Below are 25,542 nucleotides of genomic sequence, written 5' to 3'. Positions count from 1 at the left end.
GGAGGCTCACCATTGGAAGCTGTGAAATCAATGGCCACGGTGAAGTTAATCTGGGTCCTTGGAAAAGAGAAGTAGAAAAATTATTCATCAATCAGCCGTCCTCTCTCTCTCTCACACACAGTCACACAAAATGAACAGAAGCAATGAACTGCAGAGGTAATCAGTTTAAAGTGATCAATGCTAGAGAGTGCAAACAGAGTTCTCCCTGCCCTTTAGCAGTGACAGTAATGAGGAGAGCAAGTTACCAGGGTTTCACACTCAACATAAAGGCTGCTCAGAGGAACGTTGTTCTTAACGACAAACACGGCGACAGTCAAAGTAGTCACTATATGACTTTTATACCAAGACACCAATGGGTCACGCTCTTCTACAGGGGTGTAAAAAATGTACAACCGCTTCATTACCCCACGCAGACCAATGATGGTCTATGACATCGTAACCTTAATAGGCAAAGCACACCAGCATCTGGGGTCTAAATGGGAGTGTTTATGCTTAGTTCCATGGTGGTTAGCCCTTGTGCTGCCTTTAAAAATCATACTAGTATTACAGTAGTAGTCATACATATTTGCATATTTACTAGTCGCAGTAAATCCGTTTACTGTAGGAGCTAGAGCTGTTTTATTATTTTCGTAATCGATTAATCGGTCGATTATGTTCTGGATGAATTGTTTGGTCCTGAAAATGTTAAAAAATGTTGATCAGTATCAAACCTGGAAATTATGCTGTTTTCGAATGTCTTGTTTTGTCCACAAACCAAAATGATTCACTTTTAATGATTTCTTTGTTATGTGGAGCAAAGAAACGAAGAAAAATATTCACATTTAAGAAGCTAAAACAATCAGAAATCTTGTTTTAATAATGAAAAAAGCGTCAAACCGATAAAAAAAATAGTTGACGATTAGTTTAAGGTGCATTATGCAATAAATCTAAAGCAACTGGCCATAAAATTCTCTCAATGTGTCACAAAGACTCAGGAATTATGTTCATATAAGAGTACAGCCAAAATATTCGCATGTGGCGCCTCCTACCACCGTCTACCAATCATTGCAGTCAGTAGAGTCTCAGCTGCAGAGCAAACAAGTGTTGCCAGTTATGTCTGAGCTACAATGGCGGAGAAAACTAAACCTAAAAGACCTTGGTATTTTGAATTTGAGTGTAGTAACCGTTTTTGGCCGCATTCTTACATATGGCGCCTGTAAGTATTCGATTACTAATTGATTAATCAATTAACTGTTTCAGCTCTAGTAGGAGCCCTAACTTCCTGTTTGGACTTGACCCGAGTTGCTCTGCTTCACACAAACTGAGAGAAAACACACAACAACAGCAGCAGAAGAAGAAAAAAAAAAACAAGCCCACATAACAGGAGGGATGAAACAAGGCAGACAAAATCCTCACACACCACAGCACCCAGCAGGAGAGAGCGGTACGTCTCTCGCCATCAAAACATTTCCTATCTTGTTAACCTGCAGGAACAGGATGTGGTTAAGTGCTCTGTTGGCCTGTCACTGCTTTTTTCGCGCCAATCTCCACTCACTGGCAGAGACACACAATCACACAGAAAAGCCCCCACCACCTCTATCCTATACACATCTCCTGAATTCAGTTAGTGTCACAGCCAGCCAGCAGCTCATCATCTTTGTCACCTCAGCAGGCCGTGTGAAGTGCAGGCACTCTGCTGTCCACGGCATGGAGAGAGAGAGAGAGGGAGAGAGAGAGACAGTCCTTTAACAGTCTGTTCCACAAAGCAGGTAGACTCAGGACTGTACACTTGAACTTTAATCTGACTATGCTGAGGTGAAAAAAAAAGATTTTTTGAGTGGTTTTGTGTGTTATTTAAAGGACTCATATTATACCCTATTTCTCCAAGTTAACCTAGTTCCCTGGTGTCCTAATGAACATGTCTGGTCAAAAAAGGATGAAGCACGATAGCAGTTCAATCACCCTGCCAAAACAGCCCTGTTCAGAACGCTTGCTTTTGAGTGCCTGTCTCTTTAAATGCAAATGAGACACAAGAAACTACGTCAGCATCACTGAGGCTCTGGCAGCTAACAGCAATTAGCATTTGGAAAAGCCATCAGTTGCCGACCCTAGCACATTGCCGTCATATAACAAATCTATCCACTGGACACGTAAATCCTCTGAGACTGGAAGTTTGTGTAGAACTCTGTGCTGCACAGTGGAGCCAAGAATAGAGCACTTTGTGGACTTCTGCTCTTCCGGATACTATTGCCCCCGCCTGCACTCTTATGTTTTTTATGGACAAAGCGGAGCTCCGCAAGACAACAATTCCAGGAATGTCTCATTGTGACGTCGCAATGCGCGCCAAAGTCAACATCGCGTGTTTTATCTCCTGTACTTAAGACTGTGGCAGACCACAAAAATCATCTTTTCACACTTTACCTACTCATAGGGCCTCCATAGTCCCAAATATAAGAATTAAAATGATTAAAAAGTTGATTTTGCATAATATGTCTCCTTTAAGCCTCCAACTGCTTGTTTGCAGCTGGGGTTAGGGTTTGTTTTAAAGAAAAATGAATGGAAGGAGGGTTTGGAGTAGTAAATGTAAAAGTTTTAGACAAATAAAACTGCTTTTGACATTGCTATTTTTAACAGTTTTTTCTTTCAATAGTATGTAAATCATATATTGGATATATGTATCATATCTTTAGGTATCGTAGCAATTTTAACTCTTCCCTGTGTCTGTCTCTGCACTCTGAATACTCTAGTTTTCTCAAACATGTTGTCATTTAAATCACATTAGCATGCCAACATTTGTATTAAAATTAGTGTACAACAGTGTTTAAATGTCCAGATAGGTAAGATTCCTTAGCCACTTCAGCTCAGACCAGGCTTCAAACTTAGAAAAAGAGGGAACAAGCCACGGTTGCAATTTCAATTCCATTCTCTTGAACTCAATATATTTTTGGGGTTTTATTTCACCAGTGGACCGCTGCAGCCAAAGAGCAGAGAGTGAGGAGATCTGACCGAATTCTCTTCACGCTCGCACGGACAAGCCTCAGCCTTGCAGTATAAATTATACATGATCTCTTTGTCTTCTATCCAACCCCTCGCTGTCACACACACAGTTTTTGGAAGTTTGAGGGGACAAACAGAAACATTGGAGGATGGCATAAGAAACTTTCAAAGACGTCAGCACAAGGAAATAACAAAATCACTTATAAATCACTTATTCAGCAAGCATCCAGAACAGTCATCCACCACTTTAAAGCTGTTAAGCAAATTACTACAAAGGCAAGGAAATTGAAAAATCTCAAGAGATATTGGCCAAATACATAAAAGCGAGTCAGAATTGTCGACTCACTGTGACTGATCGACTTTATCAAACCCCTGTGGTAAGACGGTGCTTATTTTTATGTAACGAGGCTGTAAAATTTAGAGCACAAGCACAGTAGCACAATACCTTCAGTCAGAGTTTCTTGTTTTACAAAAAATGTCCGACATCATCACTGTGACTCCTGTTGGAGACAATATTCATAACCTGAACAGAACACAAGACAGCCTCCAAAAAGGTCAACGACATCCTCTGCATTAATCAGACAAGAATTTGAAAGAGACATTTTGGGGGATCTTCCCTTGTGATATGGGTTTCTTGCACATGCATGTGTGTTTTAGGGAAATGATGCACATAAAGGATTAAAAGAAAAAAAAAAAAATACAAATTTTCTAAGTTTGCAACACAGCTTCAAATCCTTCTGTTCCCTCTTTTACTCCATGAAGACATTTGGCAATAAAGGTTGCGAGGCAACATGCTGGTCTCCATGGTGTGTTCCCTGGTAGGAACACATTTAATTTCATTTTTTGGATGTAAGGTGGAAGAAAAGAGTGCAAAACACACACACACACACACGAACATGAAGCATGATACAAAACTACCTGAGCATTAAATGGAGATCTGCAGCAAACAGGTTCAAACCAGAAAGGCAGTAAAACTGTTCTGGTTGGGTTGATAAGGGATTTCCACAGGCAGTGGTCTCAACCCCAACACGGCACGAGTTTCAGCAGAGTAAGGAGAGATTCCTAAAAAACCCAAACCTTATCGCTCTGTGCCCTGACGATAGAGGGAAACCTCTCCAGCCCTTTAAGGGCTGTTTATGAGCTCTATCATGCCATGCTTCTTCTTTTTTTTTATCAGTTCACTTTAAAGCTTTGCTTCAGGCAGGATCGTGCACTACAAAAACATTTAATTTGGTCCTCAGTGATGAGATTTCTAGCCACCTTCTAGCTACCTTCTAAAGCACCTCTTTTCTTTTTTGTAAATATCTTGTACACACATGATCCATGCCTTGTGCGCACAGGATATTATCATATATTATCTTATCATTGAACAAATATATACTGTACCCTCCAAACTGTGCTTTTCCTCCCAGTCAGACATGTTTTTTCGCATCAGGGAGGGAGCATATTTCTCCAGGGAAATATCTCCTCCCACAGAGATAGCTAGGCTCCTGCACAGTCAAATCTTTGGACACAGGGACTTTATGGGGATACGTGTGGATATACGCCAAAGTGTAGCGGGGGAGACTTTCCCAGGCAAAGCCAGTGTATTTGTTTATCACCTGTCCACTCACCTAGCAACTGCATTATATACAGTATATATATAAAAAAAAAAGGGAAATCAAACATTTAACACCAAGTTTCAGGGTATATGCAGGAATCCTGAATTTTCAATAACTTTTTAAAAACATTTTCAAGACCATCTCAAAATATTTTAAGACCTTATCACCACTTCAAGCTGTAATCAGCAACAAATAACTTACAAAACAGTTTTAGTTTGCAATTAAAGCTATACTTACCTTTCCTGCAATTTTACACTTTGCTTTTGTAATCTTAAATTGCTCCTAATAAGCGTAAAGCACTCTAAAACGTAAGATAAACCCACCAGGTTTTGAAACTCATCATTATTTAATTCTCATATTATTATGATAAAAGTATGACCAATTAAAACATTTGGACCAAATAAAATAATTTACCGAGCTACCTGTCTGTCTTCTGTCGCACACCTCGCAAATCACTGTCACAGCTTGCGAGTCTCGCGCATCTCTGACAGAGCAGTGATGCCAACGTGGCGACTTTGTCGCTAAGTCTGCCGACTGTGGTGTTTGGAGACTCTCACGTGAAAGCACGTATCACTCTGCAGTTACTGTGCTTAACAAGCAGCATGTTGCCCGGATCACGTGCTGTGAGACATGCAAGAAAGGTAAGTATAGCTTCAAATCTATAGAGCACAATCATGCAAAGGAATTCATAAGCTGGAAAGGAACAGAGCTCGAAAGAATACATTAAACAAACGGCAAGGTTTGTTTATTATAATAATAAACAAGTAACAGGGCAAGCATTCCTGTGCATCCTTGTTTTTAACAAATGCGGGGTGGAAAATAATGCATACATTTTGCAGTCAAACTCTACGGACAATTTGCACAACATTTGCATTCAACTTGACTAACTTTGAACTCTTAACAAGTTTTCAACCAAAAGTGAAAATATTCGCCTTTCAAAGACGTTGAAAATGTTCACAGCGACTAAGTGCCAGAAGGAAACGTATGCATGGCCGCACTGAGTGGCCTAAAATCGACATCAGAGGTTGTGCAGTGTGACCTCTCTTGCTGATATGCAAACAGATGTTGCTGGTTGGACAGTGTCCATCTGGCACAGGAGGACAGGAGAGGAGACGCTTCAACCTGCATCAAGTTATGTCTAAAACTTGATATTGGTTTCAAGGAAAATGTTTGTTCACAGCGAAGAGGGTTTCTTAAGAAGATCTGCTCTCCAGTCTAATGATAACTTCTCAGAATGATTTCAATACAAGCAGAGTTTCCTCCTGCTTCTATTTGGGTTTCAATTCTCAATTCAAGGGGAAACAATAGCTGTCACTGTGACTGATAGGTCTGCATTCAGTAACATCGCTCAAATGAGAAATATAGCCAACTCATTTTTAGCCTTCAGCTTGTGGATAAAGGCCTCTTTATTTAAGAATGAGAGCAGCAACGCTCTGGATTGAGATGGAGCCTCCTGAAATCAGTCATTTTCTGCTAAAGCTGCCAGCAGATCATGTTCCTAATTAGGTACAAATGAACAATTAGCTGATTGGGTTGAAGCTGCAAAGGAACCGTCAATCAGAGAGACAAGAGAGCAGCAGGGAGGAGAGCTAGGAATAGATACAAAGAAACCAGACGAAAACCATGAAATACCTGTGTACACAGTCTGATAACACAGAGAGACTGACTGCACGGCTCGGCTGAGTGCGTGGTCTTGCTTATAGTGAGACGTGATGATTTCTCCATTAACAGCAACAGTGATGAATTAACACATACCAGGAAAGGAGATGGGAGCGCACACACATGTATAGTATAGAGTATAGAGACATGAGTTCTACCTGGTATGGCAAATATGTCTATGTAACCATAGACCTATGGACATGTAACCATAGATTGTGAAAGTATAGACCGTTTTTCAATGTATGTTTGTCCTATTTTATTATTTACTTTTGTAATACTTTTTGAGTTTTTGCTTCTTTGGATTTGTAACTGGAGCTTTATTATATAGTTACACAAAGTACAGGCATAATGCCTCATGGATCAACAGCACATCGATCTGTGTACTTTCGAAATAATTTATACAGTCACTTATAATTTATGTATTGAGTTTCAGACACAAAATCTTACCGATAAAAGGATTAAGTTAAATAGTTACTGCTAATATTATTTTTAGTTCATATTATGCGCACTGCTTCTCATTCGTATGTACTGAGGGTTTGGAATTCAAGGTCGGTGTATCAGTATCAGTGGTCTTGTGGCACCGTAAACAAATGTTTACAAGGATATCACCGCCTCAGGCAAAACAGTGAAGCCAAACATATCTGCATTTAACCTGAGAGCTGTATTGAGTCATTTATTGAGTTAAACTCAGATAAATAATTCAGATTGTACGCATTTTATTCCACGTTTATCTCTTGAGTGGTGCGCTTATGCACTCTGCTCTCGACACCACTACTTTTTTACCATCCTGCTCTGAGCTGCGTGATGATTTTTTTTTTTTTCGAGAAAAGAGATGAGGCGAGAACACATCTACTCGGTGTTACTGTAAAAAAAAATACTGTAAAATGATCGTATTTTGACAAATATTATCGTACACACTGAAACAACTTAACAACACAAGTGCCAGAATACTACATATAATAGCAAAACTATGCTATTAACACAAAGTTTCCGTCATTTGGGTAGAAGGCAACTATTGCGTCACACAGCAACCATGTCCTTGACCATGACCAGATCTTACCTTCAAAATAAAAGCCAAAAGGGCCTTCTTAGAAACTATTACGCGTACTTAAATGATCGTAAAAATACAATTGTTATCTTGCATCTGGCAAAACTGCGTCTACTACTATCTGTGCTTTAAATTAAAAAAAAACAAAAAAAACAATCAGGTGTTCGTCCTCCTAAAAAACAAAAAACTAGCCCCATGACACATAAAACACAGCCACAAGGGTAGCAGGAACACAGCGATACAAAATGGAGGGGTTCTTTTTCCCTCACCAAAAGTTACGCATGATGTATGTACACAAAAAACACACACACACAACCTTTCTTTCCCTCCCTTTCCCTTGACAGTCTTCCCCTCTGTGAGCCTAATGAAGGCAGAGCGAGTAGGCAAGCATTCACGTTAAGCCTGGTTGAACACAATCAAGGCTCCTGAGCAACATACAAGCACATAGACACACACACACACAGTGCACAACATGGACCCTGTAAGAGCGGAAACACAACACAGGTTTATACAAAAGGCCAAGCACACACATTTAAGAGTCTGACCCCGGCTTCCAGGACAGGCCCTGTGTGTCAGGCTGTCTCTTTCCACTTTTGACCTTCAGTCTGTCACATGCAAATTCACTCGTACTCAGTGATCATTATCTGTGGCATGTTGCAGACACTGAGCCATGATGGGGTCGCGACGCATTAAGCATGTCACTTCTTATTAAAAGACTACAGTCACTTACCCTCCTTTGATGTAGTCCAGGAAAGTGACTTCAATGTCCACCAGGAATGACAGCAGTGTTACCTGAGCGTGAGGAAGAGTGACAATAAGTTTTCAGGATATTAAGGAAAAAATATGAACTCATGACAAATAGGTTGCACAGCTATTGTTTTCCCATGTTGATTAAGAATTATGATTAAGATAATGGACATGGGTATTTATGAAATACTCTGGATATTGTGTTGTTGCCGTTTCATTTGAGTTTTGCTTTGATAATGTATGATAAGGGAAATACAGGATGTTAAGGACAAGAACAATGCATCAGATGCGACTTTTGCGTCTTACCGTTCCAGAGTTCAGGTATTTTTTCTTCTTCCCTTTCTTCTTTGGATTTACCACCTTAAAAAAAAGACAGATTTCTTTTCAACTCCAACATCAATGCATTGCTTTATCTATCAATTCAAAATTGCAAAACAATCACAAAGTACTTTAGTGATTTCATGTGTGTATTATATGGCAGTATAAATAGGATGATTAAATTTTTTTTTTTGTTTAATGACCCCGTTCTCTTCCGAAATGTACACTAAATGTGCAGTAAAAAACAATCTGTGGTGGTTGTGCTCACCATAAAATTTGTATACTGTAACTCCTTCCCTGCGGCTCCATCTCCACATTCAAATAGGTCCCTTTTTAACCGCTAACCACCATGAATATGCCTTTGAGTATGCACATAAAGCCCAATCATATCCAGAGGAGCAGTTAAATCCAGCGGTGTGACTGATGAATATGTAACAGGACACAGTCGCCCTTTCCTCAAAATAAGTAAAGGTTTATTTACAGCTCCACCAATCTCCTACATCAGTGGATATGTTTCCATAAAAATGTATGATGATTTCAAAAAATACATTATGCATTTACTGTATGTGTGTTTCTATCTACTCTGAGAGGAGAGGAGAAGCAGCTTTATTCTACGGATATCTCTTTAACCCTCTAACAAGGAGTGCATCGCTGATGACACAGGCACAAGCGCACTTTGCATCGCCGTAGTTACCCGGCGGTTTGTGCTATAGGAAAAATTCCAAAGGTTTCTGAAAGCTGAGAACGTGGTTATTGCGATCATTTCACTTGCGCTGTTTCAGGAAGCCGGAAAATCAGCATTTGTGTTGCCAGAGAGGAGAGTGAGAAGAACACCTGTACATATAGTTTCCATTTTTGTTTCGTCTGTTTTTGCACACTGGGAGACAAAGACTCAAAAAATGTTATTGTCAACATGTTTTATACTGTTCAAATTTCAAATTTAACATGCAAAATCTATTAAAACTGTATTTTAACGTGCAGGAAATTGCCAGATACTGAAAGTTATTCTGGAAAAATTGACATTTTCTGGTCCTTATGGTTCAAAAAGAAGTCCAGATGGACAGGTGTTAGAGAGTTAATTTCTTATCCAGATAAAGTCACTGCATTCACTGGTGCCCTTAGTAAGTCGCCTACCATGTTTGAGGAATGTGAAATGAATGATCCGTTGGAGAGTTACGCAGTTAACAGGGAGACAGACGTTCCTTGCATTTACAGGTAAAAGGAAATAAAACTAAAGCTAAGTTTATTTGTTGTTGTTGCCATCATCGTGTTCTTATAATGATTTACTAAGACAGGAGGGGTGGATGTAAATAAGATTTAGCTTTAGCCTTCACCCTTTTCAGTTGACCACAGGGAATTTAAAAATGTATTCTTCACCTATGAACTGAAATAATAACTATTTATCAAACTAAGCAGTAGGTCACGTAGAAGTCCAAGTCACCACAGAAAGATAAGATGGTGCAACTTGATAATGTGTAAAAGAGCAACACGCAAGACAAACAAAGTGCCTGATGCTGCTTCCATCTACTATTGCATGATAGTTTTTGCACATAGTCCAGGAAGGTTGTTATTTCCTCATCAATCCACACATTCCTCCTCTTGTCTAAATTAGCTGGAGTGAAGATTCAGTCACATGATTTCTAAACATCATCTTATATTTGCAGAATCTGTTACCCGAGCACTTATCTCACATGGCCGGCCATGATTTCCACCTTCGTCAAGTGTAAAAAAAAATGTGATGCCATTTTCCAAGATTTTTCTTTGTTTTACACGAATAAAAAACGTGCATCAAAAACCGCCGATGGAAATATACTGAAGGAAACGGGTAACTTCATTGCAGCTGAGTGGTGCACGGATGAGTGGATCAGCCAGAGACAGAGCCACAACTCCCTTTGAATCCTAAACACTACACTGAGCTTTTATATCAGAGCTTTATGGACCAATTAAACTGTGCCAAGGTTAAAGAGACACAAGGAGACCTCCAGGGAAACAACATACAAATGTGTGGATTTATGCATTTCTCCTTGGTTCACATTGCAATAGGTGCACACAAGGACACACTTTTCCCTGGAGGTGAGGTGCAGCGTTTGCAACACACACACACAAACACACACACACACACACACACACACACACACACACACACACACACGCACACACACACACACGCACACACACACACACACACACACACACACACACACACACACACACACACACACACACACACACACACACACACACACACACACAGTGACATTAGCAATTCAAAACCATCATCTGTTAAACTAACAGCTTTAAGTTGGAAAAACCAGGGTCAAGAAAAAGGCCAGGAATCAGAAAATGACTGTATTCATGCCCCTGTCTGTGCGTCTCTCTCTCCGTCTCGTTGCTGCTGCTCACACACTTAATTGTGCACCTTTAGTCCCCTGTGCTCTCCCCTCTCAGTGTGGTGCTCTGTTAATCAAGAAGTGTTGACTCTTCCAGGGAGAAGATAAGCCATCATAACAGTTATGCCAGTGTGTGTGTGTGTAAGAGAGAGAGAGAGATAAAAATGTACAGTGGAGTCTCTGCCTCATATAACAGCTCTGTCATCTTAACCTTTACCATAAAAATAATATGGGGAGCATAATTATTGATAGTGTATGTTTATGTGTTTTTTTTTTGAACAGATGTTCCTTAAAGGGAACATATTATGCCAAATCAACTTTTTAATCATTTAAATCCTTATATTTGGGACTATCAGTCAACAGTAAGTGTGAAAAGTCTACGTACAGGAGATAAAACTCCGTGAAACGTTCTATTCTTGGCTCCACAGTGCAGCACAGAGTTCTACACTAACTTCCAGCCTCAGAGGATTTATCTGTCCAGTGGATACATGTTATATATGATGGCAATGTGCCTGCTAGAGCCTGCAAATTATCACTTTTCTCAGCCTCTGTGGCTGATGTCATTCCCTGTCCCTTAAGTTTTTTTTTTGTTGTTGTTTTTTTTAAGATGGACCTAAAGTTAAAGTTTAATACTATTAAACAGAGTGTTCTGAACAGGGCTGTTTTGCAGGGTGATTGAACTGCTGTGGTGCTTCATCCTTATGGTATTTTGACGAAAGCATGTCACAGACATGTTCATTAGGACACCAAGGAACTAGGTAGGGTATAAAATGTCCTCTTTAATTTCTCATACTCTCCATCCACTGGACATGGTATTTTAGTTCAACGAAGCAAATTTCTACAACTCCCCAATTCATTAAATGTGAACATAATTCTAATTGTTGGTCCCAAAACATAAAATCATCTACAAGCAACTTGATAAGTCAAAAAAATTTTTTTTTGACACACTAACGTCTAGGGCGCCAAATTACTAATTTACTCTTAAGTATTCAGCAGGAGTGGGAGATCAGCAGCACCAAAGCAGGATCAAATTTCAGATATGAAAATATGCGAAGCTGGTAATTCGGACGAGTGAGTCAATGTTCAGTAAGGGCTGAAAACATTATGCTAAACAGGTTAGTGTCTTGTGCTTGAAGCTCGAGGGCAGTGGCTCAGATTACAATCATCACCCAGTACATTTCCATGCACAGTTAAGTCATAATTTGAATTCAACCTGATTGCTGTTCTTATCCCAGTAAACAAGCACTATGGGGGAATTTAATACATTTCATATGAGCCATTTTCCTAATTATTATCGTCACAGACAACAACAACCGTAGCTGGCCGCTAGTCGAGTGCCAATCAAAGAACTTCCAAATATCAAATTCTTTAAGCTGAAAGAGCATAAATTCTGTCTCTCGTCAGTCAAGCAATGCATCATTCTGGATTCCGCTACATTATGATGTCCTCTTATGTGTTTCGGGCATCTTCAATTATTTAGACATTATCATTAATTCAGCTGCATGAATTTTTAGGCCTGTTTAGACTACGCATTAACTCTAACAACAATAAACGGGGGTACACTGCTAAATAAGTGAAGCTATCTTAATGTCTTTGGTACTTTATATTCACCTAAATCTGACCTCATTCATTTTTAAAGATTTTAACCCTTAAAATGCCATGTTTAGATGACAAAAACAGAAAATATGAATTATTTTCAATATACAACATGCAAGGTATTTTTTGTGTTATAGTCTGGGATGTTTTCTTTTTCGGTTGAGTACTATTATATATCTTTACTGTAGTGCATTTTCTGTTACTGTTGGTTGTATATTCTTGCACATGCGTTCCAATAAATACATTTCATTCATTCATTCATTCAATGAGTGGGAGGGGGGGGATTGTGACAGTGCCATCTAGTGGAAACAGCATGTTTTTTTCCCAGATTGAAACCCAGATATAATAAAAAAATGCATGTATTAGTGGAAGTGAAATCAAAAATTGCAGTTTGAATGGGTTTCAACGTCAGTATGAGTGTATTTAAGCCTTACTTTAGGAGCTGAGCTGGAAATAACAAGATCAAATGAAAATACACAACCTTGCCAAAATTCATGACATGATATGAACACAGCCAAAATTATCAAAAAATGAAGAATGAAAAGTGCGTGAAATGCGCACAACTGGCCCTGAGGTTTAAGCTGACTTGTATTTTGACACACAAACTTACCTCATAGACGTTGAACTGGCTCTGCCCTCTCGATAGTTCTCTGTAACTGGTGCTGAATTCTCCGATAAAATCATGACTACAGACAAGCAAACAAAGCAAAAGTAAAGCATTGATCATAGTTTTGCAATAAATTCTATTTTATGATTTAGTGAAAACCAAATAGTGAAAATCATGCTAAGTGAACAAAAACCTCAAAACCCAAAAGGCTGGGAAATTGTTGACATTTTGACACTTTGTGAGTTCTTAAAGCAAAAGTGAGATGATTTACTTCCCAAAAACAAAGACATGTTAGTGTTCATGGAAATTATTAGATAAAAGAAAATCTGAGGCAACCCGAACAGCTCGTTAAAAAAACGGTTAGCATTCCTCAGTCCCATTGAAACACGGCACACATAATTTCATGGTGTTCCCTCCATCAGATTGCAAATGACACTGTGCAGATTACCGAGTGTAAAATAATAGAGAAATGACTCCCTGTTAAACTACAGCTTGACAAATGTCACTCCTCTTTCTTTGTGTGGCTGTCAGTAGCCAGAATCCAGACTCTTCATTAAGCAGACAATCTGTGACAATCCTGCAACCAGCTTCCTTACCTACTGAAAACATACAGTAGACTAATGTTACTCAAATGTGACTTCAATTAGATTAAGCCTGTTGCAAATTGCAGGATTTACCACTGAAAAGAAAATGGAGACCACAGATTAAAATAATGTGTAACATTAACAAAACGACTCAGTTAATAAAAAGGACCACACGTGGTGATGTTAATAGTAAATGAGTTCCAGACACTTGGGAAATCTTGAGTGTTCAATCTTTACTTCAGTACAAACCAAATATGGAGATGTTATATTTAAATGAGTCAAATGCAAAAGCTGGTATTAAGACCTGTAATCTTAAGAAATGCAGCCATTTTTATGCTTCATCAGACATTCCAGTGCCGTTTCAATGCTGCTGCTTAATAATATGACCACGTTCTTTTCTCTTGTTGGTGAATGTGTTTGGGTCGATTTTTTTGTTTCCCATAAATTCCACTAGAGCTGTCCCAAGCGATTATTTTTCAAACGATTAATCTGGCGATTATTTTTTCGATTAGTCGACTAATCTAACGACTCATTTTATGATTAGTATCTGTCTGTGTGACTCTCTATTGAACGGAATCAAGTAGCGTTTATCTTTGGTTTACTACTGCGACTGCTTGATAAACGAACATTTCAGGGCGGAGAAGGGGGAAAATCAACAGCGCATATGGAGTTTTGCTGCCATCCTGAAACATCGCTGCAGGGTTTTTTCATTTCAAATGCTCGTGCATCGCTGTTGTACTGCTGTGGTCCTGCCAAAGTAAATGTGCATAGTGTGCAAACAACAGCATTGTTAGAAGAGTTAAGGGTAAAAAAATTCCCACACTTTTGAAGACCGTAGACGTGTTGTTTTGCTGTTTATTCCTCAGTGCTCCCGCTGCAGCTTGCCTTTGCCATGGTTATGATATTCTTCTTCCGTTTTAAACTTGCGCGTCTCCGCGAGTGGCGGCGAGCGTTCCAGTGCATATTTACCGCCACCATTGGACTCGAGTGAGAGTTCATCAAGTAGGTTGTTTGGAACTGGGCTTCAAGGGTAAATTCCAATTCCTTGCTTAACCCTCAATCTCAAAAATGTGCACTCCCGCTAGTGCAAGTGCTGTCCCGATTCTCAGAAAAATTAAGTTGAGGGGCAAGTTTAAGGGCTGTATCGCCCTCAATACTGAGATTTTCCGAGACCACCCTTGGGAGCAAGGGCTACCCAGAATGCATTGCGTGTTTTCACATAACAAAGATGGCGCCGAAAGAGGCAAAACAAGTACGCTACAAATTAAGTATTTTCTTTGTTAATAGAGATAAAAATTATGAAAACCATTGTATTATCTTAGTTTAGGGCCCATATTATGGATTACTTACGTCACTGTTGCGTAACATTTATTTTAATTTTACGATCTTTTGTCAATAGCCGGCGCGGACAAGCGTTGACACAAAAAAATCATGTCGACGAAATTTTGGAGGTTGATTATGTCGACTAATCGTCCCAGCTCTAATTTCCACTATATCGTAAGTTTATCATAGAGCAGTAAAACTGCCTGATATTCTGTCCATCTGAAGTGATCTGAACATTTTTTTCCATACAATTTTTGTGATGATTGTGTTGTGCGCACAATATGAATTACCTGCCATCTCTGTCCCAGTCATACACCTCAACCTTGATTGTCCTGTGGGGGCAAAATTACAGATCAAGTCAAAATATGAAACAATAAACACAAGTAGAAATGTGTTTAATGGCCACCATTCATAATTTTTCTCATTATTGTAATGAAGCCATTACAATAAGCATTCTGCAGCTTGATTTCTTCGCTCTATATTTGCCTCCAGTGTTGTGCTCTCTCTTCATCTCCAAATATATTATTTCCAGCATCCCATTATAGTTCACAAGGTAATGGGAAAAGAAATAGAATAGTCTGTGAGAAACAGATACTGGCACTTCCACTCTATCTATCAATATCTTCACCAGAAGGGTAATTTCTCTCTGACAAGAGCAGGGGAGGAATACATAGAGGAGACAAGGAGGTAAATGGATGATAGAAGAGCGTGAATTAAAAAATAGAAGAGAAAAAAGACTCAGTTTAGGAACATGAAAGAGGGAGCAGGCTGACAGACAGAGAGAGTGGCAAAATTTGACCATATCTAAGTCAATTTTGTCCTCTGCACAGTAGAAAGTAAAGACAGATCAAACTTGAAATCTCATGTATCACTTAAACAAATGTCTGTGTTCACACAATGCTGATGAAGCCGATCAGCTCCACATGACTCTCTCTGTGTTTCTCAGTATAGTGGTGTCTTGTGTCTTGGATCTTGTGTCGCCTAGTGACACTGCCGTCGTAAAGAAAAGCTAACTAATAAAGCTGCAAACAGGTTTGAGCACAACTGAAAACACAAAGAAGCGCCTGCGAAAAGTTTCAGAAGTGAATTCTACCAGGCACCAAACCTTCCACCCCTGCACCGCAGCCTTATACACACAAACACTCACTCAGTTGGGTCTGATAGTATTGCTTGACAGAACCCGTTTTCAGATGCAGGGCATAGCATATTGACATTACATTGTTTCTGTTCACAAAGGCCAAACTGAAGCAGAATAATAACATCAACAGCAACAAAAATCACTAAACTAAACCACTAAATCCAGCGCCAAAACTGCACTTTCCCATCCTCCTCCTATTGTAATATACGAGAGAAGGGACTACAAACCAGAGTTAATGGGCCTTAGAGCTGGTTAGAAAGTCCGATGCACATTAAAGGAAAGAAGGTAATAGGAGTAAGAGAGTGGAGACATTCTCAAGAGATGAAAATTGCTTGTTTCCTAGTTGTTGTAACACTTTCTCCACAAGAGCAACCATTGTGCGTGTGTTAATAGGTGTGTGTGTCTTTTAAAGATAGTGTTATAACACATCTCAGGAGGGAATAACACATTATTGTAGGCTTTGAAGATGGGAGAGGGAATTGGAGATTTTTCTTTTAATCTCATGGCTCCACTGCACTGAGTGTGCGTGTGTGTGTGAGGGAGTGAAGAGTTCACTCAGAGCACCTGAGCAGAGACACAGTTCTTCATTGTTTGCTAGCATGAGCTCATCCTTATCTATTTTCCCAGACTGCACAGAGAGTGTGTGTAGGTTTGTGTGTGTGTGCACGTGTGTGTGTGTGCACGCTGTATGTGCAGTGCACTGTGGGTTTCCTCACTCTCTTGTTGATAAGACTTGGTGTGACTCAAATGCTCTAATAAGCTTATTGGACCCAACATCAGATCAATGCAGCTGTCTGTTAGCAAAGCTAAGCTAACACCCACTGCTTGCTCCTTTGTGTCTTTTTCTATTTTCACAGAAAAAGGAGATGGACACAAACACACAACCGTCACGCTTTTATCCACTTATTTGTTTTCTCAGCCAGACCTGATCTACTCCTCAGAAATACTTCAGAAACCTGATACAAGCTATTTCAAGGCAGGAAAAGGGCTTAACGCAGATTATACTGTGGGAAGAATACACAACCTCCTCAGTATTTAAAATGTGACAACTTAAGACCACGATTTAAAAAAAAACAGAGGTCTACATTAATCAAGTCCTCGATGCAAAATGTGTCAATTTATGACACAGTTTGCTCTTGTAAAATTCAAGACTTCACTTGTCAAATGCTAGGTTTTCTGGTATCAAAGTTAGTCTTTCATGTGTTGTTGCTGCAGTACTCGAGTACAGGATTTGGACTTTTTGTGACTTGACTCAGACTCAAGCACTGATGACTGCCCAAATAATTTGGCATACATAGCTATGTTATTGTTGGATTCATGTGTGGTAAAATGGGCACTGAAGCTAAATCTTAAAACTCAACCCTGATGACGAGGACTCACACTGGGGACACTGAGGACTCAACTTCCAACACTGCATGACACATGCAGGCGAGCTCCAGCAAGCCTCCTCCACCTCCATTAAGAAAGTCCTACACTACACTTCATTTTGTAATCTCCAGTCACTTGAAAATACTTGCACATAGATCCATCCCAATTGATTTGATGTTAGTAACTGAAAGTGCAACATGTCGGTTTGGTGACTCATACTCTTTCAGAATGGAGGACACTCTTCCCAAATGTCTTCTCACAGTATCAAGAGATATAAATGTTATCTTCTAACTTTATATGGATTTTTGTTTGGGGCCCACGGTTGTGGTTAGCACATTCTAAATTGACCGTAGGCGTGTGAGTGAATGGTTGTTTGTCTCTATATGTGGCCCTGCGATGGACTGGCGTGCTGTGTACCCCGCCTATCGCCCTATGTCTGCTGAGATAGGCACAGCATCCCCCTGTGATGTGGTAGATAATGGATGGATTTCTCAGTTTGTTTGCTTTTTGTTTTTGTGTGTATGTCTTTCTTCTCTTTGGCAAGTTTGTGAAATGATGGTATGATGATAATTAGTTGCTGCAGGCAGTGCCTATTGTCGAGATTAGATGAGACACAATGTACTACTGTGTGATTCATCATATCACTGGAGCAGCACACAATACATAGCATTGTTGTGTAGGGGTTTTTATTTTTGCATTCATAGAATCACACAGAAATCAGGTTTACCTGTCGTAGTCGCCATTGCAGAGAGCTCGGACCGGGATCTTAAAGGCCTGCCACACCGGGTTCAATGTGTTCTTCACCACCTCTGTCTTGTGACAGATGGTGAACCTGTAGAGAGGAACAAATAGTTGAAGAGAGAGTGATAATGGTTGAAGGAGAGAGCAGAGCAAATGGGGCGAGAGGAGGGGAAACAGAACAGATTGGAGAAATATGCAGAGAGGGGATAGAAAACCAAACAAATTAAAAATGACTTCCTATTACTGACAGTAAAGGTGGAGCTCTGTGGAAACTACAGTGTGTTGCCCCGAGACACACAAGATGCGGGCACACACACACACAGAGCAAAGAGATAATTTCATTAGACCCTCAGCTCTCAGGTGGACTTGGTATCTTCGTCTCTCAGGGCCACAAGGTCTTATCTTACTTGTCACACACAGCAGGATGGAAAAGAGCTGAATGAAATACTCTCTCTCTCTCCCTCTTTATGCTTCCCTTCGCACATCTACCACACACACGTTATGTGCCTCTCCACGTGCATTTCACTCACATGCGTGAACAGGCAGCCCGACTTCTGTTCTGAGGCAAATCGATGAAAGCAATTTCCTTTGTATGCAGGGAAGGATTAAACCAAACATGAGAAAGGGAAAGGGAAGGGAAGAGACCGGGAACTCACGTTCCATCTTCATTGCTCCTGTAAAAGACCAGGAATGGGTCAGACTTGCCAAAGAAATCCTTTTTGTCCAACTTGTTCCCACAGAACTGCATCATCACCGATTCCTGATGAGATGAAACCAGAAAGAGAAGATAAGATTAGATTATCTTTGGTCCGTGAACACCATCCACTCAAAGAAGGTGGCACACTAATCCTACATTTCCTTCCTTCCTTAGACTGTAGTGTATATGAAAATGGATGCAAGTCTAGAAAGTAGAATGAGAGGGGCAGATATCCCCCAGGGGGGCGACTTTGCTGGTTGCACAATAACTCATTTTTAGTGGAAGTCTATGGGAAAATAAGCTCCTACTACTCACTGGGTTTATGACGTCAGGAAACACTTTCCTGAGGAGTTGATGGCCATAATTGCTGGTATCAATCTTCTATATTTGAACATAATGTCAATTTTGTCAAATGTGTTCCCATTTAGAGGAAAACAGACAATAAAGTATTGTACATATGAGTGGACACCAGTGTGATTGACAGCTAGTATTGTCCAATAGGTGCCTGGTTGCAGGTGACGCCTCTGAAATTCCCGTTTTTGCCATGGTGCCAGAGGAATTGTGAATCTCTAAACAGGAGTTTGTTTTGCCATCAAAAGACTACGTCTATTGACACAGTCTTCTTTGATTGGGTTTCTTTCAATTTTACTAAACACAAATGCATCGCAGCAAAATAGTTGCAGGATGATATCCTTTCCTTTTAATACTATTGCTGACTTTGGAGACTTTTGTTTAATACGCTGTTGTTTTTATAGTACAGTATTATATGATTACATTATTAGACTGATATAATAAACATTTATAGAGCTAAAAAGGTTTTACTGACTGCAAGTGTGGGTAAGGAGAAATAAACAAAACACCTTATATTTCCATTTAGACTAATTATCTATGAAAGCACTTCATAATTTCCTCCATAATAGCTTGGTAATGAGGATTACCATGGCTACCATCAGTGTAATACCACAACATGAAACTGTTAGGGAATCTGAATCAGAGTAATTATCATATTATAATGTTGAAACTCATCCTCCCTTATGTCCCACCCACTTTTTTCATTGTTATTACCAAGCTGTTACTTGGCGATTTCTACAGAAATAAGACAGTATGAACATAAAATTATTACCACACTGTTGTACAGGAATAAATTGTCAGCTGTGGTGAACTGCACTTCAGCTGTTTTAGGATTGTTAGAGATAGGCTGTACAAATATTGAAGGAAAAGACACTAAACGTAGAGACACACTTGGAGAACTTCACAGACTTCTTATTCCATCCTCACCCTGCAGTTGTTCAGCTCCTCTGCTTTCACAATAATGGTCCCGCATTTCTTTCCAGGAATCCCCCTGGGAAGAAAAGACAGTTAGATGTCAAGAGATCACAATTCACATGCGTAGTTATCATGTACTGTATGCTCTCCTCCCATGCTTCTCTCTGCACTTCTGGGGTCATAGGTTGAGTTTGACAATGTGGTATAATCAGTGAAAGAGGAGTAAAAGAGCGCATCTCATAATTCTGGACCTATTTTTTCCAGGAGCGGGTCAATGACCTTCTCCCACCAGGAAGTGACCCTTCATGTGTGCCTTCTGGAAAGTAGGGACTGGAATTTCAAGTAGGGCTGCAACGAACGATTATTTTCGAGTAATCGTTTGGTCCATTAAATGCTGTCAAACCTGGAAATGATGATGTTCTCGAATGTCTTGTTTTGTCCACAAACCAAAATGATTCAGTTTTTAATGATTTCTTTGTTATATGGAGTAAAGTAACTTGACAAGTTGAAAATGTCATTACTTCTGCAAACACAGATGAAGCCCACTTACTGCAGCTGCTACTGTTTTTTTATTATTATTTTAGATTCCTTACTTGTCATTGTACATAATTTACAACAATATGTTTACATGCTCATATAATCAAATGAATAACTAGAAAAGCACTCAGAGAGCGTAGACCTCCACCAAGGCAGCTCAGTGACTACAAGACTTAGACTCCCTATTATTGTCACAGAGAACACAACAGTGAAAAACTGGCAACGAAATGTTGTTGCTTGGCAACCGGTAAAGAAAAGAAAATAAGAGGCAGCATTGTGTTTGTAAACAACAGTATATACATAAGATTTTTGTGAATAAATATATTTAAATATATATAAAAGTAGTGCAGTTTGTATAAGTAGTGCAAAAGATAAGAAACATTGGCTTAAGGTGCATATGAAAAAGAAAAACAAATGTAAACAATATGAAAATGGAGGAAAAACAGTTAAAATATTGCACGGAGTGTGTGTGTGTGTGTGTGGGGGGGGGGTTATTTGGAATTTAGCAGTCTGATAGCCAGTGGGAAGTAAAGCTATTTTTTAGTCTTTCTGTTTTGCAGCGGATGCTGTGGAACCTCCTGCCAGATGCCAGGAGGGAGAACAGTCCGTTGTGGGGGTGGGTGTGGTCGGAGAGGATCTGGTGAGCTCTAGTTAGGCAGCGCGTGTGAGCAATGTCCTGGATGGGTGGGAGTGGGGTCCCAATGATATTCTCTGCCGTCCTCACCACACGCTGCAGAGACTTCCAGTCTGAGGCCTTGCGGCTCCCAAACCAGATGGAGATGCCGCTGGTCAGCAGGCTCTCGATGGTTCGAGAGTGACTCAAAATAGACCCTGCCGGTGTGTGCCTGGGTCAGACAGCAAGTGTTGTAATCAGCGTAAATATTATGGTTGGACAGCGAGTGTTGTAACCAGTGATGGCGTCTCCGGATCACGGCCAAAATTGAATCACTTGTTCCTGGTCACATTGCGGACATTTCCTGAAAATGTCATCCAAAATCCGTCCGTGACTTTTCAAGTTAATTTGCTAACTAACAGACAGACAGACAAACAAACTCCAGTGAAAACATTTACCTCCTTGGTGGAGGTTAACAAAAATTCATGCCCATCCATACTAGAAATCCACCTGATCAGCCTCCAGCTCTATACCTCGGTCTGCATGTATGTGAACACACTATACTGTATATTGTAAAACTACACCATGTATCTTTGTTTACTCCCCGATGCTTCACACTGGCGCTGTAGCCCGTTGGCCACCCCCGATCACAGGATGTAAGGTGAATGAGATTCCAACACAATCAGCATTGTGACATTTTTGAGTAATTGCGCTTGATTAAACACAACAGGGATGATTTTCCACATATCGTGTCTTCTGCGGAATTATCTTACCAAAACTATTTTGGATGAAAGTACAGAAAAACAAGCCCAGCTCTCACCAATCACAATTCTAATTATGGATCATAAGTCGTGACATATTTTCATCGTTTTTTATATATATATATATTTGTCTTTTAACGATGACGTGATAATCCTCAGACACAGAGTGACTATTGCAGAGCAGCCGCCCAGAACCAACTGGAAAAATGCTACTTTTAAAAGTGTAACTGTAAAGACTAAGGTCAAAAACCTGGAACCATGGAAAGTTTTAACACACCACCCAGCCTCAGAACTTGCCCAACATACAGTACAAAAGGAACAGTGTTGAGAGCAGGGTGTCTATGTTTGTATACCACTGTGTCTGTGTGTGTGTGTTGATGAGGTCACTGGATGTTTTGATGAGGGACCTTTGCAGTTGACGTAAAAGTGGGGAATATGTGGATGATGCATGTTTTTTTTTGGTGAGGCAGCCCTTTTTCCAAAAAAGCTAGCAGCTAGCAGTTTTTTTGTTATTATTATTTTTTATTCACCAACTCCAGAGGGAAACATGGCTCTTTAGCTTCAACAAGCTCCACTACTTTCATCAGCCAGTCGCTCACTTTGTCTGTCAGTTGGCTAATCGGTGGCAGTTTTTTTCCCCACCTACTCCACATGGAAACGAGGTTAATGGAAAAAAAAGGTGAGAACCAGTGAAGTTGTGGATTGTGAGGTAGAAACAGGTAGTTGAAAAGAGATTAAACTCAGAACCTGTGATCGTTCTATGTGGGCCTCTCTTAATTTATATAGTTATTAGAGAAATGTCATTTAATGTACATTTAAAGGACTCGTATTATATCCTATTTCTACAAGTTAACCTAGTTCCCTGGTGTCCTAATGAACATGTCTGTGCTGCTTTGGTCAAAATACCATAAGGATGAAGCACCACAGCAGTTCAATCACCCTGCTAAACAGCCCTATTCAGAATGCTCCCTTTTGAGTGCCTGTCTCTTTAAATGCTAATGAGAAACTATGTCAGCGTCACTGAGGCTGCTAACAGCAGGTAGCATTTGGAAAAGCCAAATGTTTCCACTGGACACGTAAATCCTCTGAGGCTGGAAGTTTGTGTAGAACTCTGTGCTCCACTGTGCAGCCAAGAATAGAACACTTTGCAGACTTCCGCTCTTCTGGATACTATTCCCCTTGCCTGCACTCGCGTGTTTTTTAGGGACAAAGCGGAGCTCTGCGAGACAACAATTCAAGGAATTTATCAGACTGACGTCAGATACCCTGCGGAAGTCAACATCGCGTGTTTTATCTACTGTATTTAGACTGAGGCGGACAACGAAAACCTGACTGAGTCATCTTTTTTCACACATTGCCTACTCATAGGACCTATGAAGTATTAAAATGATTAAAAAGTTGATTTTGCATAATGTCTCCTTTAATGGATGGAATATATATTTCAACAGCTGGATATAGAGATGTATCTAATCCCAGTGTAAGTAAGTTAGAAGCTATTCACACACCATGTAGGAGGAAGAGCACAACATAATTTGAGTTAACTTTAGAGAGAGAACTTGCAAACTGACAAAAAACGCCTGTCTTCTGATGAGCTCCACTTGAAAACCACCTGGTAGAAATAGACTAAGGCAGTCACTTAGACAGCCCAGAATTGGGGTCGACGACCTCTGAATGAATGTAACTCCATTTACTCCAGCACAAGGAAGTAGGGGAAAACGCTTTTGAAATGACAGATTTATCAAAATGAAATAGATCCTGGAACCGATGTCTTGAATTGAAGAGCTGAGAGCTTTTTTTAAAATTACTTTTCCTTTTTCAAAACCCTTTCCTCAGAAATCTGATGTTCGGGAGAGACCTTTTCTGTCTCTTATTTCTTAATTTCCACTAGCACATGAAGGTGGGGTCAAGTCATTTGTATGCATTAGCTGTTTAAAATGAGTAGAGGATATTCAAAGGACGCCTGAATGACACAAATTGGGGGGAAAAAAGCACAAAAGAACGTATTTAACTGCCTATAATGCAAATATAATTAGTATCTCCCACTACAAGGATCCATTGTAACAACTCGACGGGTAGAAAATTGTGTCTTTGATTTCTTGGATCGTACAGTACGTGTAGTTTTGGTGAAGGGTTTTTCTGAATAAAACCAACATGACCCATGACATTTTCCTTAAAATATGACAGAATCCAGCAGCATTGACAGAAATCCCCCAGCAAATAGCATTCATATTACCTGGGCTGGTGTGGTGGCAGAGGGATGGAGCCAAAGAATCAATAAGGGGAAAAGTAAAACTTAATAATGTGAAATAAAATGTATTAAAAAGATCCCCAAGCCTTTCATCTCAGTAGTAGAATCGCTCTCTAATCGAACTACCTCAATTTATAAAGGAGCTTTGCCTGTTCTGCTGCACTGAGGGTGATGTGAGATAATGAAAGTTTACACAGGTGAGCCCTTGGATTATTAACATCTTCTCATACAGGAACTCTCAAAAGGATCCTGGCCACAAAGCAGAGAATATTTTTAGAATAATCTCACTTGTCTCACTATCAAATCTACTCCACACTCTTAGAAATAAAAGTGCTAAGTAGAACCATATAGGTTTTTCGGCTTGTCCTCATAGGAGAACCCTTTTTGGCTCCAGGTAGAAGCTTGTTATAAAGAAGAAAGCCAGCGACCTCTTAAACATGCTCTTCTTCTTTGACTCTTTTGTCTGTCTTTACATTCACAACATCAAGTTGAGCAGCATCAACAGCAAGGTAGAGTTAATTAAATGTAATGGCCATTTAACCTGCACATTAATCAAAAATGGCGTTTGAGATCAGTTAAGCTGCAGGTCACGATCGAGACAATTGGCGAATGTCCTCATCAGAAAGTCTTGTTCAAGGAGGAGTTAAATGAAAGAAGATGTAATTAATTTCTTTCATTTCATTACAGACTGAAATAGGCAAGGTGCATTGAAAGGCACTATAATGTTTGAGTTATGTTTGAGATAAATATAGACAAATGAAATGTGTCATGACATTTAAAACTGACTTCACTGTATTAAGGTGAGAGAAGAAAAACACTATCCACCATCTAGCCTTGCCTAGCCTTCATTTTGTTTTTTAGCACCGTTTGCTGAGGATAACAAATATAAATAATACATTATTAATAATATTTATTAGGTAATCAAGGTGGTAATTCTTAAACTGAAAAGGCAATAAACTAAACTTTTGGCCACACATTACACAGAATATTCATGAATCACTGACACCTGAGGAGAAACAGCAAATTGGCTCAGGAGATTAATTTCTCCTGTTCAACTTTTAAATTTGGTTGTTAGTCTGTGCTCCCGAATTCTACCACAGCTGGAGACCAGAAGAAAAAAAAATAATACAACTTTTATTAAGATCAAAATAAAAACTGTAAAAGTCTCTGTTGCCTTTACGTCCCCGTTGTATTTCATGGTCTCACCCTCAATCACGTCAGCTCACTGCAACAATACGTGTGGAGCGATGTTAAAAGACACGTGCACACAAACAAAGGAGCAGCCAGAATCTGTGTCGCTATGACAACTGTGCCAGGCCCCTGC

General features: G+C 39.8%; 1 protein-coding gene across 1 annotated transcript in view; it reads right to left on the bottom strand.

The window, feature by feature from the left end:
• LOC310941608 (copine-8) overlaps window positions 1-25,542 on the bottom strand; it is a gene marked incomplete at both ends in the record, with an annotated part of 94,046 nt that overhangs the window by 12,487 nt on the left and 56,017 nt on the right. Inside the window, 8 exons of the mRNA XM_083906794.1 lie at window positions 11-57; window positions 8,015-8,076; window positions 8,338-8,391; window positions 12,946-13,021; window positions 15,140-15,181; window positions 18,083-18,187; window positions 18,753-18,856; window positions 20,072-20,135. Of these exons, the coding sequence (XP_083762920.1) occupies window positions 11-57; window positions 8,015-8,076; window positions 8,338-8,391; window positions 12,946-13,021; window positions 15,140-15,181; window positions 18,083-18,187; window positions 18,753-18,856; window positions 20,072-20,135 (554 nt within the window). The remainder of the gene's footprint in view (window positions 1-10; window positions 58-8,014; window positions 8,077-8,337; window positions 8,392-12,945; window positions 13,022-15,139; window positions 15,182-18,082; window positions 18,188-18,752; window positions 18,857-20,071; window positions 20,136-25,542) is intronic.

This window comes from Microchirus variegatus, assembly GCF_963457635.1.
Source record: "Microchirus variegatus genome assembly, chromosome: 20".
Classification (NCBI taxonomy): Eukaryota; Metazoa; Chordata; class Actinopteri; order Pleuronectiformes; family Soleidae; genus Microchirus; species Microchirus variegatus.
Note: the sequence above shows the minus strand (reverse complement) of the source record. Positions and strands in the feature narration are given on the sequence as shown.